Raw genomic sequence first — 15024 nt, forward strand, 5'->3', positions numbered from 1 at the left:
CATTTAAAAGCCTCTGCTAGGGCAGAAATGAGAATATTTTGAGTCAGCAGTGTAAATATAACATTTAGGTTGGTGCAAAAGTAACTGCAGTTTTGCCATTAAAGGTAAAGGTAATGGCAAATCCACAAGTACTTTTGCCCCAAGTCATAGTTAAAAAGACAACACATACTGACCTAAATGTTTTCAATCTTTTATTTTTATGTGGAAAAAAAAAAAGTCAAAGTCCTTCTTTTAGCCGGGTTTGGTGGCTCATGCCTGTAATCCTAGCATTTGGGAGGCTGAGGTGGGCGGATCACTTGAGGTCAGGAGTTCAAGACTAGTCCGGCCAACATGGTGAAATCCCATCTCCACCAAAAATACAAAAATCAGCCAGATGTGGAGGCGCATGCCTGGAATCCCAGCTACTCGGGAGACTGAGGCACAAGAATCACTTAAACCTGGAGGCAGAGGTTGCAGTGAGCCAAGATCACACCACTGCACGCTAGCCTGAGCAACAGAGCGAGATGTCTCAAAAAAAAACAGGCCTTCTTTTAATCTTAGCCTCTAAAACTTTCTATTTTTTCGTATTTTTGTGCAAAATTCAAATGAAATTTTAGTTGTTGAATAAATAATACACAGATTTTTTTTCTTTGTTACCAGAGCACTTATCAGAACTCTGATTATCTAGCTAAGAAAATGTAGAAACTTTCCAAATGGTTAACACACATATATTCACATTTCTGATGCAAAGAGAAAAAACAATGCACCGAATATTTCAAATAACATTAAATCCACGACAATATTTTAATAATATATTTCATTTAATATGCATAGAAATCCTTTTAAAACACTACTGCAGTGCAGTGTATTTCTCCCTTTGCCTTTGAAGTCCATCAAGCATGCAGTTTGACAGGTGGCTAGGAGTTGCACAGAAAGTCCCTAGAACACTTTGAGCTCCCCAGATGAAAGGTGCTACTTAAGTACAAAGTATCGTAATAATTTCAATATATTTAATACCTACACTCACTTCAATGTCAATGCCCAACTCAGCCCTCATCTATTTGGTACTGTGAGGTCTATTCCTTAATTTCAGTTTCTCCAGTGGGATGTGTGTAACTCTGTTCCTTAAAGCTAGTACAGGAAAACTATCATGGAAAAAAGAAAAGTCCATAAGCATCTCATTCTATGTCTATAAAGGACAGAAAATCTCCCCACTAGGAAGTAAACTATAAGACCAACAAAAGATACCTGTCATTAAAGAGACTGGAAGGGCTACCTTCTCCAGGAGCAGAGCATCTGAATGGCAGTGCCTGGGTCATGCCAGTGGAAGGAGGAGTACAGTAGATACGGTTACATTTTCTTCCTTATATTTTCAAGTGCAAAGAAAATTTAGGCAAGAAGGCAGTTGGCTCCAGGGACATGTTATATTCTGCTCAAAAGGCATTCTTAGTTTGAGTGAAAAAGTATATGAAATATGGAAAATGGTATTCCCTCTTCTAAAAATTCATTAAAAATTACCAAGTCTTTTCTATTTTTTTCTTTTCTGATGTTAAATAATTTATTTATACAGGTAATACCAAAATACCTTATTCTTTTAAAAATGAAAGCATTATCAATAACGTTGAGTCAATTTTTACTCCATCTTGGCCCCTAAAATCCTCCTCATTCCCCTCTTCCTGCTAATCCTTATCTGAGGTAACTGTTATTGTTTCAAATTGCTTGTAACACAGCATATTTTCTAGTCATTTGATTTTATATATCAAACTTGATTTAAAACTTGTTTAAAGACTTTGTAAGTGAGAAAACAATATAATTCTATTACAATAAACACTTTTGATATGTCTTCTATTTTTTATTAAATTGTTTGAGTTATCAAATATTCCGTGGTGTAACTTTTAACATTCTGGGTGATTCTGCACTTACTTCTCTTTCTGAACTGGGATAGCATACTGCAGAGGAGAGGCTCAGTACACAAAAAGAAGAGCTCTTCAGGGCATCGTCCCCCAGGTGCTCGCAAGGCTCTGCGCCCCCGGCCTTTCTACAAGCCTCACTCTTGTCCTTTGCAGACCCCAGGATTTGACCAGCTGATTTCTCCTTGAGTGTTGCTCAATCTCACAATCCTTCTTATGCATGCTAGACTAGAATCCTAGGTGATTCATCGCTGCACTGTGGACCTGGGTAATGGCACAGTCTCTAAAAATAACAGTCAGCAAACCAAAAAGTGAGGATTCATCAAAATGTGCCAGGAGAAAGAGAAGGGCCTCCTTGAAGCCCATTTCTATGGTATTCTCTCTTGCTCTGCCTCCCTATCCTCCACATCCATACAGGACCTCCAGTTGGGCTGTTCCCATGTACAAATGGGAATTCAAAAGCACAGCTACTATGAACAGCAAGAGCTTCGGACTGAAAGGCTATTATTTTAAGTTCAGTAGAAAAGAAAGTCATAGACTCAGATAAAAGGAAATGGAAAAAAATATTGGAGATAAAAGCCTACACAAATTAGTTTGCCAGTCAGGCAAGATGGAACCAGGAGACTGGACACTGGAACCCATGCCAATGTGGAGGCTAAACTACCACTGGAAGAAACAACCTGTGTTAGGAAGATGAATTATCAAACATTTGGTTCAATATTTATTAAATATGCGCTATACATCTACACTTCAACATCTGGATTCCATACTACTCTGCAAAGTTTTGATTATAACCTGCCCACCCAGGTGTGTTTGCTTGCAGGAAGAAGTGGGTTGTGTAATTCTCAGAATTCTTAATGAATTGTATATGTGTATTTAGTATGTATAAGTATGTATAAATATTATGTATATATGTATATTCATTCCTGTTAGCTTGGCAAACGTCATTCATTTCTAAGAGATGGGTACACTCTCAATGTGTTTATATAAAGTTTCTGAGACTGTGAGATTATATCTAGATTCCAGGTTGTGATAAACTCACTGCAATAATAGAGACCAGCAGGACTTTCTGCTGCTATTACTGCCTTGACATTTTCTATGACTGACATTAGAAATAACTACAACCCCCACTTGGAAGTCTGGGCTCATCTAAAGTCACTAAATTGCATCAACTAAAAGAAGTGACATAGTATAGGTAGGAATTTTGTGCACCCACCTAAAAACTTCAGGGAATTGTTTTTAAGTCTGAGACACCTGTTTTCCCAATAACCTATACCAAGCGTGCTTTGTTTTTAAAGAGCACATGATCAAACTAATAAAAACAACAGCTTTCAACAGTTGAGATCTTATAGCACTCAAAAAATTCACAAATATGCATTTGGTAATTGTCTTTCAAACAATTCTATGAGTTGCTTGGTATTATTTTTATTTTATAATTAAAAATATTGAGAGCGAGAATATAAAGGACTATGTTCAAAGCTGATATGATGTAAAGAAAAGAAAAGCCAGAACTGGAAGTCAGATCTGGTTTCAAAGTCAGTGCTCCTTACAGCTGTCCTGGAGACCATCATCTCTCTATCTAAGATGACTTGGTAGGCGGAATTTCATCTCCAATGTGAGTCCACTGCGGAGCCCTGGCAATTCTCGCAATGCTTTATAACATAAATCATTAAGCCGACTTAAGAAATTCTTCCGCCTTCAATTTCCCCAGGTCACCAGTTGAATGACACCACTAAATAAAAATTCAGCCAAATTGACAACTACAGCCTGCCTGGCTTCAGGTTCGCTAAATGCTATCTAAATTATTACTAATCCCTTCCCACTTCCTATTTCAATAAGTAATTGGCTTCCTTAATACTGCCTCTTTCTAGAAGAGGGTTAGTTACGTCACTCAGGCAATGGCCTTGGGTCACACAATGTCAATTTTTGCTGTCATGTAAGCTTTCCAAGTCTCCTTTTTATGGTCCCAGCTTTCCTTCATATTCCAAACGTAGGTTTCCCCAGAAGTTTTGCTCTAGTTGATGTGAGTAAAAACAGAAGCCTCAGCCCATCCTTAAACCTGTCCTACTTCATGGAAAAATCTCCAAGAGTTCCATTCTGATTCAGTTGTTCAGAGCAATGAAATCTCATTCTATAAATGCAGTATGGTGGCTCTAAAGAAACAAAAAGCAAAGAACAAAACACAGGGAACAAAAAGGCTTTAAAATCTAGAAGAATAGATTGAGTGCCACCATTTATGTCATCTCAAATAGAGCCAGAAACATGGATAACATTGCTTATGTTGATAAAGCATGACAGTTGACACAACATTCTTCGTGAAACCACAATTTTAAATCCAAGACATTATTTTCATGATCACCAAATCCAAAATGAAAATACAACTTATGAAACCTATACCATGCCATATGTCACTGTCTCTAGGTACAGGTTATATTCAAAATTATCAGTTAAGAAAAAAATACCTACCTTTCCATTTACAACTCTAGCACTAATAATCTGACAAACAAATTAAGCTAACATTTGTACCTTTTGGGAATACTTCAGATTAGTTCGATTTTACACATGAAATACCCATGATTTCTGTGAATAATCCATTATCAGCAAAGCATAATTAAAACCACAATCCTTTAGTGATACTATTAAAAACATTCCTAATGCTTAAAGCTGATATATACGCCACAGTTAATACTTGATTTAACATACACCATAACGTCATAATGAAAGTCATCATTAAACTTATATTAATAATTTTTAAAATTTTAGTTTTTAACTGATTATCAAAGCCCTATTTAGATGTTACTTCTTTACCATGGAATGCAAACTTCAACAAACTTTACATATATTTCAAATTATCCTATTGCCTAACTTAAATAAAACAACACATACAAAATGAAAAAACACTAAATAAAAAATGGGCTTTATGTAGTTTGAATCATTTTTCCATTTAAATTAATGCATGTAGTGCTCTTGCAGTGAAAAAACGTGATAACCAATTTTTATTGTAATGAATGATAACTCTTAAGTGAGCCGTCAACATCACAGCCCCTTTCTAATTCCAGCAAGTTAAAAAGAAAACTGAGGTAGATTGCATAATTTGATAATTGCACACAATTTCTGCAAGACCTTGTAAATGAGTATTTGGCTGCTACAGGTCTCAGTTTTCCTTTCATCAAAACTCTTAAGAATTTGCTTTTCTGAAAAGAGAGTAGACTACTTGGTAAAGTATGATCGACTTGATTGAAACATGGTAATTTTCAGAACAAATGAACTTCTGATTCAGGTTCCCCAAAGATCATTTTGGTGGCTATATTTTCTAATACCACAATTGCCTTTTCAAGCTTATTGAGCTCCTATGTATAATGAGTTTTCTTATCACAGACTGTCTCTCCAATTACACATTTCATCATAACAAAGCCCATCCATTTGCTGGGGTTGCTGATGCCCATTTAGAGCCTTGAGTCACTACTCTTTACCTCTAGTATAGGCTGTTTTAAGGAAAACATCTTTTCCTTTCAGAATTTATGTAGTGAAAAGAAAAAGCACTGTAGGTTTGGTTTTAAATAGAACTGGAACATTCTCTGAGAAAGTATAATGTTGTCTTACAAAAGATTTTGTACTATGAAGACAGAAAAATGAGGAAGAAAAAGAAACAGTTTTTTTTTTAAAGTACTTACTTACCAGGTGTGAAATTGTATCGAGCTGAAAATCCCATAGATTCCAGCTCTCCATCAGCAAAAAATTTAATCCATAGAAATCTTCCACTGGATTTTATTACAGGTGGATTTTGTTGTCCACAGAAACGTCCAATTATTGGAGAAAAGCCAAAAGGTCCATCACGAACTTCAATATGATCAAATTTGCACTCCCAAGATGGTTCAATAGAGTACTTTTCATCAAAGTAAAGTTCAATGCACTGTCTTGGAGCAGCTGTAAAGAAGAAAGATTGTGTCTGGGAGGCCATTTCTTACATCCTCAGGTTGCTATTTTCTGATTCTATTTCAGATGTTATCTATACATCCTCTCTCAAACCTTACGGATGATATGCATGGAAATATAAAGAAAGCATAGGATACTATTCTACGGGATACAATTTTCAAAAAATTGTCTAAGGAGTGAACCTTAAAACCGATGATGTTGCATAAAATATTCCGATACAAGATGACCATTTTGCTGTTTTGTACAGGACTAACAAAGCACACTATTTTTATGAAAGGCTGTTAACTTGGAGTTAGAAGGTCAAGGGACACTTTTCTGTCTCTTTTCTCATATTTCTGGGAATACTCAGGTTTAAGGTCACAAATCACTTGAGAAATTGTTTGGCATAGAGTTATATTAAAGATAATCATTCAAATAATCCCAGTCATGTGTCCAGATCAGATCCAAGTGCATGTACAAAGACATTAAGAGTAATTTTTCTACAACACAAACCTGATCACATCCCTCAACCTCAGCAGCTGGACCATGATCAATGCATTCGACACGCATAATCTGTTAAGAATATCCTGCTTCCAGGACCCTATCCCCTCACAGAGAGCCTGAGCTCAGACCACTTCAAACATGTCTTGTCTTCCAAGAAAGTATGCTCCTTCACACTTTCATGGATTTTCTTTCATTCTTGAATATCTACATACCCACCATTATCTTCTCTTTACACAGGAAAGACTTACTTTAAAGAAGCCTCCTCTCTAAATCTGATCTTGAAAGACAAGAACCATATCTCACTCACCTTCTTCTCAGCGCTTAGCATAGTACTTGTCATCAAAAATTTCCCAAAAAAAGCATCTTTGAGTGAATTATAAATAAGCGTAGATTCATAAATGTTTTCACAGCTCTCTAAAGAGTCAGGGAAAGCTTCATAGGGTTGGCAACTCTACACAGCACCACATGAATGTTTTTGCTAATGTTCTTTCATTCTTCCCCTGATACGTCCAAAACAGTCCAAAATTCTGGCATCTCAGACTTACATTCAGCCAGGATACTCCAGAATGGCCATAAAGTTTGCTGAAATATCAGCATATATGTATCCTGGTTAGTAAACAGCTGTTGCCTGAAGCCTTCTGAGTGGTTCCCTGCTGCTTGGCCCTTTTCAGGCACTAAGCCCTTCTAGATACTTGAAAGTTAAGACTTAGCACAGCAGGGCCTGCTCCCTCTACGGTCAGCAACCATGCCAAATGGTGGCTGTCCACACCCCACTGCTTCTTAAATATACACTGAACATCATCCACGATGACCTAAAAAGTAAACTCTGGTATGTACGGTTTTCAAAAATTTATCTAATATTGAGACACATGATAGAACTTGGAAATTGCAGAGCTACAGAATAAAATGTAACTCTGATGCTCCCCAGGTATAAAATGAAAGATCAACAATTTAAGGACAATTCACTTTTAAAATGAATTATTTTATGAATAATCTTTAATTTCTAAAAAAGTTTCAGACTCCCACATTGAAAAGAGACACGTATAACTCATGCAAGAAAAATATTTTATCCATCACTAAAATGTATCAAAAAGGTCCACAAATGAGTAACCACGATAATGACAGATTTGAGGGAGTTTCATTGACGTGTTTTTTTTTGAAATTTCAAAGTACCCAAAGAAATGACTAACCGTGTTTTATGCTTCAAGTGTTAGCCTTAAAACAAAAAGGCAAATACTGAAAGAGTTAGACCCATCTACGTATCAGTACTAAGTATAGCACTTGCATCCATTATCGTCCTATAGTATGTATCTACCAGTTTATTTCACAAGAAATCAGTATAACAAGTTTTATGATGAAACAAACTACTGCAGATTGTAGGTTAATTTAAATAATGTATGGCTAGGGAAAGATAGAGCAATGAAGATAGTCCTTAGCTAATTTACTTAGAACTCTATCTGTCATCTGTCAACACGCGCTCACCAATTTCCCCTACTAAGAAATAATGGCCATCTAACATGAATTCACTTATCCATACCTTCATTCTTGTTATTTCATAAGTTCTGTGGCTGAGTCAACTTCTCAATGTTACTCAGGAAACATTCTGCCATTATGGCTTTTGGTAGGCAGCATTATATGTGGACAATTTATTTTCTTTTGGTCCAGAATGTTGAAGTTAATGACACACACCCGGAAATGAAACCTACATAGCTGAATTTTAGAAGGCAGTGAAGTAACTTTTTAAAACTAAGTTTGCTACGTACTTATTGTGGTAGATTTAAAAATGAGTTGATTATGGCACGCAAAAACGATCTGAAGCTATCTAAGTCTAACTCTCTCAACTTCTATTTGCTTCACCTTCAAGAATTTTTTTCACAGCTGCCTTTCCTTTTAACATTTCTGTAAGTTATATTTGATCTAACACTGAGGTTAGTTCATGAGAGGTCTCAACCACTTTGAGAATCTTCAGACGCACTGAGAACTATGAGTACTTTCACCTGAATAGTGCACATGTCTACAGAATATTTCCTCCATTTTGAGGGAATTTTTGGCCACCTGACATTCATAAAGGGATCCTCTCGTTCGTGACTGAGACCTCACCTGTATTCATCACCACAATCGGTCATACCTCTAGAAATCTGACTAATTATGTATCCCTCTTTCTCTTCTATTTTAAGTTTACCTTTCTCTACAGGATATTCATTTTAGAATTAAATATGTGCAATTGGCCCCTTTAAAAGAGAAAAAAACACCCATCTCCACTATGCCAATGGGAGTGCCCATCGCTGTTACTAACAAACTCTTAACTGCTTCATGTAGCACATGCATTTCTGTTTTTCACCTATGTTTCTTTGCAGTGACAACTGGCACTTTGGCTACTCCCTGCTTCTCAAGACCCTGTCCGCTCTGGCTGCTGTGGCATTGGGCACCTGATTCTCCTGCCTAACTCTCTGGCTTCTACTCATTCCATTACTTTTTTCCCATACTCTGTCCATCTCTTACATGGTATTTTCCGGAAAATTTATTCTACATCTTCTTTTCTCTCATTTTAGATGAAGACACCAGGTTGCCACGGGCATTCCAATGGAATGTTACTAAAATATAATGATGCCTGGGGCTCTATCTAAGGTCAATTAAATCAGAATTCCTAGGGAAAGGCCCAGGAAGCTGCATTTTTAAAAGCAGTTGAAAAATAGTGCTCCAAATACTCTCTTGGATAATTTTATTCATATTAACAACCTCAACAACAATATCTATATTTCTGACATATACAAATACATTTTCAGCACACATCTATCTCTCCACCGAGCTAGAGCTACATGTACCCAATTTGCTTGTGGAACATCTCCATAAGCACAAACTAAACATACTATTTTTCCTTTAAATCAATTTTTTCCGTCTACATTTCTTTTCTGGGATGGCAATTCCGTCTATCTAACAAGTCATCGAGCAACAAACATTAAACAGTCCCAGGATACTGTATTCTGTAATCCCTTGATCCAGCCACTCACGATCCAGTTTTTTTTTTCCTTTTTTTTTTTTTTTTTTGAGATGGAGTCTCCCTCTGTCGCCCAGGCTGGAGTGCAGTGGCATGATCTCAGCTCACTGCAAGCTCTGCCTCCCAGGTTCACGCCATTCTCCTGACTCAGCCTCCCGAGTAGCTGGGACTACAGGCGCCGCCACCTCGCCCAGCTCATTTTTTGTATTTTTAGTAGAGACGGGGTTTCACCGTGTTAGCCAGGATGGCCTCAATCTCCTGACCTTGTGATCCGCCCGCCTTGGCCTCCCAAAGTGCTGGGATTACAGGCGTGAGCCACCGCATCTGGCTGATCCAGTTTCTTAAATACCTTTCAGTTCTTTCATGTACTCCATCACTGATGCCACTTCTTTAGTAGAAGTATTTACTATGATTTACTTGGACTTTCCAATTGTTTCTTAGTTTATGTTCTTTTCCTTCAGTTACTTCATTAAAATCTCACGTTATTCCTCAACTTAAATTACTTCAATGGCACCTCACTGTCTCCAACACAATGTCCAAGATTTTATCCAGCGGGTACAGAAGGAATACCAGGTACCCCTTTGTCTAAGACTGTCTCCCTCTTCAGCCTCCCGCTGTATTTTCCTCAGATTCTGCAGAAGCCCTAGGATACACCAGGCAGGTCCCCAACCATATCATAGCTCTGAATTTCCGCACACGCTACTCTATGTAGAGAATGATGCCTTCCCTGGACGTTCTTCAGAAACGAAGGTAAGCATCTCTTCTTCCCCGTATTCTTCTCTTTGGCTTCCCCGTTGCAACTACTTTGTGCTAATCCTGGGGCCCCTACAGATTGTTTACAGAAAGGGACATAGTCCCCAGAGAATATTGTTAAGTCCTACAGACAAGTAGCAAGTACCTTTTCTATCAGTCGTAAAAGGAATTTGCATCGCCAGACCTTAGGTTTTCAGTGTTATCCTTTTAATAGCATAGCTTATTGTTTTACCTTCTTACAGTGTGGTTTCTATTTCCTGAAAGTTCAACTTCAAGTACTAAGGGTGGGGGAAGGTCTTTGGCCCAATAATTACCAACAAAAATAATCATTTCTAAATAGAGATTCTTAAAATTAGGTAAACAGAAAGTCTGCTTCTTTGAAAACTCTATCAAATAAATGTGCCCCCATTTAAAAGTAATAGAAAGAGCATATATCTTTACATTAAGACAGTTTTCCCTGTGTGTGTGTGTGTGTGTGTGTGTGTGTGTGTGTGTGGAGGGGGGGTGCTCCCAAGTTTTAGGCTATTAGGTACTAACAGTTATAATACTAAAAACTTCCATCACCAGCTGAAATGCTTCTACATTTTAAAAGTTGTACTTAAGAGACAGGTGTTGGCAGGGAGCCATAGTTCATGCCTGTAATCCCAGCACTTCGGGAGGCCAAGGTGGGTAGGTCACTTGAGGTCAAGAGTTCGAGATCAGCCTGTCCAACATGGTAAAACACCGTTTCTACCAAAAATACGAAAATTAGCCAGGCATGGTGGTGTATGCCTGTAATCCCAGCTACTCAGGAGGCTGAGGCAGGAGAATCGCTGGAAATCAGGAGACTCTCGCTCAGTCTCAAAAAAAAAAAAAGGTGTTTACAAGGTTAGTGTAAATGGGAAATGTTCAAAGAGAAGTCTCTTTCCAACACCATTTATCTTTCATGTTGGAAAAAAGTCATGAAAGAAAGTGTCGTAATTTACAATCCTGACCTTGACTTTAAAATGAGATGTCACTTGTCAACATAAATAAGGTAACTATCTTTCAGATTGGTGTTTAGAAAATGTAATTATAGATTGATCTTTGACATTAATATGATTTTTGTACTTTATAATATTAAAGAAAATGTAACATGCAGGTTATTCTACTAATTGCTGAGCTAAAAAAAATACTAGATTCTCAGACTTACACATTAGTTAATATTGTGCCAACTATGCATCTATTCTATTGCATTAGAACTCTAAATCAATTAAGCCAACTGCAAAACAAACTCTTAAGTTGTTCATTTGTTTTTATTGCACCGAATTTGCTTGTTCATAACCCATTACTAAGAATTTCAATAATTAGCCTGATTCCAGATTTTACAGTTATTTGATTCACTCAGAGATATTTTTGTGCATGATCTCCAAATCAATTTTGTAATGCCTATACGCATTTCTTCATCCAAAGCACAGAGATGGCCAGGTTTTGGCTTAGTGCTCTCTTAACTCTGGCACTGTCTCCCCTTACCTTCTATGATGTAGATGCATTCCCGGTCAGGGGGATACTTGCTGGGATAGTTGGGAGAGGTAAAGATACCTCCCTCTGCATGTTTTGTCCAAGTTCCACACTGCACTGACTTCTGTGTTTCTGAGGTGGTTTGCTTTTCTGTTTTTTTAAAAAAAAAAAGTGTTTTAAAAAGAGCCATCATCCAATTTTTCTATTACACTAAAAATAGAGAGGACATTCTTATAATATCCATTAGTAAATTAATTTTTACATGTTGTCTTAGCCAAACCAATCAATTATACACATTATAACAGGTTCAGATATTCTGGAATATTAAGAGTAGAAGGAAAATAAGAAAATACAAAATAATTTGAGGTCTTCCACTAGATTTTTCTAAGTAAACACACCTGTTCCTTTCTTGGTTGCCCCAGACAAATGGAGGATGATTAAACTTGCTACAACTGAAACAGAAAAGAAAAATTAGAGTTAAAATACACTGAAATGATCAAATCCCATAAAAACATAACATAATTTCAAGATAAAATATCAAAGCTGATGAACTGTATCATTGTTAACTGTTAGAAGTTGATTCAGAACTTACAAAAACCAATTTGAAATGTACAAATCAGGAAACCTTGGGACTCCCTTAAGGAAGTAATGCAAGTTAAGAATGGATGAGACCCAAACTCCTAAGGCAAATACATCGTTCACTCTAAAGGCAACATGACAATTTATTCATGTCACACACAGTACAGTGGGACTTCAGGAGTCACACTGTATCTAAACTGCCCTTAGGGAATGGCTCTGCTAGCATCTCTGAATGAAGAGAGGGGCCAGAAGGTAAAAAGGAGGAAAAGGAGAGGCAAACGATGAGAACAGCTCCATGACTGTTCCTGACACACTGCAGTGTGGCTGTATTTTAGAAAATAAATACTTAGACAAATCCTACAGGCTGTGGGGGAGGGGAACAAGCAAGAAACAGATTAATGTGGATTGTGGGCATTAAGCAGCATTACTAGAATGTTGCCCTACAAAAATGTTCTGAACCTCCAAGTAACCCCATCCCTCAGCACTTTCTAAGCTGTGAAATTAATCTCTTCTAACTTTAACTTGATTTAATACCAAATCAATCTATAGAAATTGATTATTAATTTGAGAAAGGTGATTTCCAAAAGCATTATATTGAGTCAGGTTTCCAGTGTCAAAGAGACTCTGATCTGTAACTTAACAGTAAATCTGCAATGCCATTATAATCTAAATTTGTTTTACTTCCACATTCTTGATCTAATCAACATTTTTACAAGATGAAACACTAGCAAAATAGTAAGTAAGCTAGTCTTCATAATTTGATTTTTCTATTTTATTTTTCTTATTCATTTTGTTGTCCAATGACATAAAAGGTACATGTTTTCATATTTTCACTTAAAATGAATTGGGGGGAGAGCACAATTCACAAATATTTCCTGAATTAAACTTCCTCACAGGCTTATACATTTATACTTAAACATTATTATAAGAAAGGTATCAACGTCTTGATATTAATATTTAAAATATTATAAACTGTGTTACTTTATGCTCTAGTCAGTTCATTTGCATTTTAAATTAAGGCACTGGCTGCTATTGTTACTGTGTGTTTCCACAGGGAAAAAAAAAACAATTTAATTTGTCGTGCGTCTGCTCACACCCAGAACACACAGGTAAACATCCTTCGGCATCAGGATGTGTATTTGTTTACTCCGCTCTTCCTGTTTCGGTGAAATCACATTATAGACCATGTACTGTGTTTAACTCATCAGCAAAACCCTCTCTTAACTGCGTGGCTTGCGACCAACACTCTCATCTTTGCTTAGTAATGATAAATTTCCACCACACATTTTCTTTTACTGCCTTTTACTCGATGACTCGTGATACTATTTTCCTCTCATTCCTTCCCACCTCTACACTGCCCGCGTTACCACACACCCATAAAGCGACAACAGCGGTCTCCGGGCCGAAAGGGGTGGAGGCTGACCCTCGCCCTTCCCTCCAGCGCCGGCTTCAGGTGTGCCTTCTGCTACCTCCTGGACTGCGAACAGGGAGCCTCCGAGCTCCGAGAGCCCCTGGAAGAGGAAGACTCCTCTCACCCCACTAGGTATCATCTGCTCTCTCCCGCTTTCCACCTGCGCCCTCGCTGGGGCCAATCTCTGCCGCACGTGTGCATCCCTGAACTGTACGCTATTCTCCACCCCCGGGGGATTCCTGCGCACGGAAAGCCAGTTCTCCCGGCAGGTTGTGGGATCGGGCGACGGCTGACCGCGCGCCGCCCCCACGCCCGGTTCCACGATGCTGCAATACAGAAAGTTTACGTCGGCCCCAACCCGCGCGGGACTGCAGGGTCCGCCGGAGCGCGGCGCAGAGGCTTTTCCTGCGCGTTCGGCCGCTGGAAAGGGGCGGGAGGGCTGGCTCCGGGAGCGCACGGGCGCGGCGGGCAGGGTACTCACTGTGAAGCACGCTGCGCCCATGGATCATGTCTGTGCGTTACACCAGAGGCTCCGGGCTCCACTAATTCCATTTAGAGACGGGAAGACTTCCAGTGGCGGGGGGAGGACAGGGTCGAGAGGTGTTAAAGACGCAAAGCAAGAACGAAATAAAGGGGGGCCGAGAGGGAGACCAAAAGGAAGGGGGAGCTCCGAGCCCACGCTGCAGCCAGATCCGGATGAGTCCGTCCTCCGCCCCGGGCGGGCTCTCGCTCTCGCTGGCCCTCAGCGCCGCGCAGCCAGCAGCATCCCCACCGTGACGCTCGCATCACACCCGGGCGCCGGCCGCCACCATCCGCGCCGCCGCCGTCAGGACCCTCCTCCCGGGCATCGTCGCCGCCGCAGGGTCGGGAAGACACGGCGCGAGGCAGGCGGCGAGCGCGGGGCGAGCCCCGGGACGCCCCCGAGCCGGGGCCGGGGAGCGGGCGCAGCGAGGTGGGGGCCAGTCCAGACCGACGGCAGCGACGGAGCGGGCTGCGGCGGCGGCAGGGATGGCTCAGTCCCCAGTCTCAGACGCGCCGCGCAGCAGGTCGGAGCAGCCTCCCCGGGAGGATGTCCAGCGGCAGCGCTCCTCGCTCCAGCCCTTGGGGATCTTCCGCTGAGGCATTGAAGGCAGGAGGAAGGGGTCCGTCATCGGCTCGCCGGGCTGCGCGCCACCTCTGCGATCTTGCGGAAAGAGGAGCAGGCGGGTGGGCGTCTGGGAGGCGGGCTGGAGGGCGGTGCAGGGGAGCGGGGTGGCGGGGAGGGGGGGCGGGGAAGGGAGGGAGGAGGAAGGAGCCGGAAGAGGGCAGAGTTACCAAATGGGCGCCTTAGTCATGGCTTGGGGCTCCGCGACCCTCCTGGAAGCCCGGAGCCTGGGTGGGATAGCGACGCTGCGCCCAGCCGGCGCCCCGGGGCTGGTGCGCGGCGGAATGGGGCCGCGGCGGCGGCGGCGGCAGCAAGGACAACCGAAGCGCGCGGATCTGGGGGAGGGGCGAGG

At 40.4% G+C, this 15024-nt stretch overlaps 1 protein-coding gene across 5 annotated transcripts in view; it reads right to left on the reverse strand.

The window, feature by feature from the left end:
- NETO1 (neuropilin and tolloid like 1) overlaps positions 1-14717 on the reverse strand; it is a 126864-nt gene extending 112147 nt beyond the window's left edge. For 2 of the 5 annotated variants that reach the window (XM_010355249.2, XM_030925989.1), the window contains exons 1-4: positions 14010-14717; positions 11937-11990; positions 11551-11688; positions 5568-5816 (exon numbers count right to left, since the gene is read on the reverse strand). In XM_010355249.2, the coding sequence (XP_010353551.2) occupies positions 5568-5816; positions 11551-11688; positions 11937-11990; positions 14010-14037 (469 nt within the window). In that variant the 5' untranslated portion in view covers positions 14038-14717. Of the gene's footprint in view, positions 1-5567; positions 5817-11550; positions 11689-11936; positions 11991-12318; positions 12440-13491; positions 13946-14009 lie in introns of those variants that run through there. The other 3 variants (XM_010355250.2, XM_010355251.2, XM_030925990.1) reach the window with 3 other exon arrangements.
- Positions 14718-15024: the final 307 nt, after the last annotated feature.

The sequence above is a fragment of the Rhinopithecus roxellana genome, chromosome 21, assembly GCF_007565055.1.
Source record: "Rhinopithecus roxellana isolate Shanxi Qingling chromosome 21, ASM756505v1, whole genome shotgun sequence".
Classification (NCBI taxonomy): Eukaryota; Metazoa; Chordata; class Mammalia; order Primates; family Cercopithecidae; genus Rhinopithecus; species Rhinopithecus roxellana.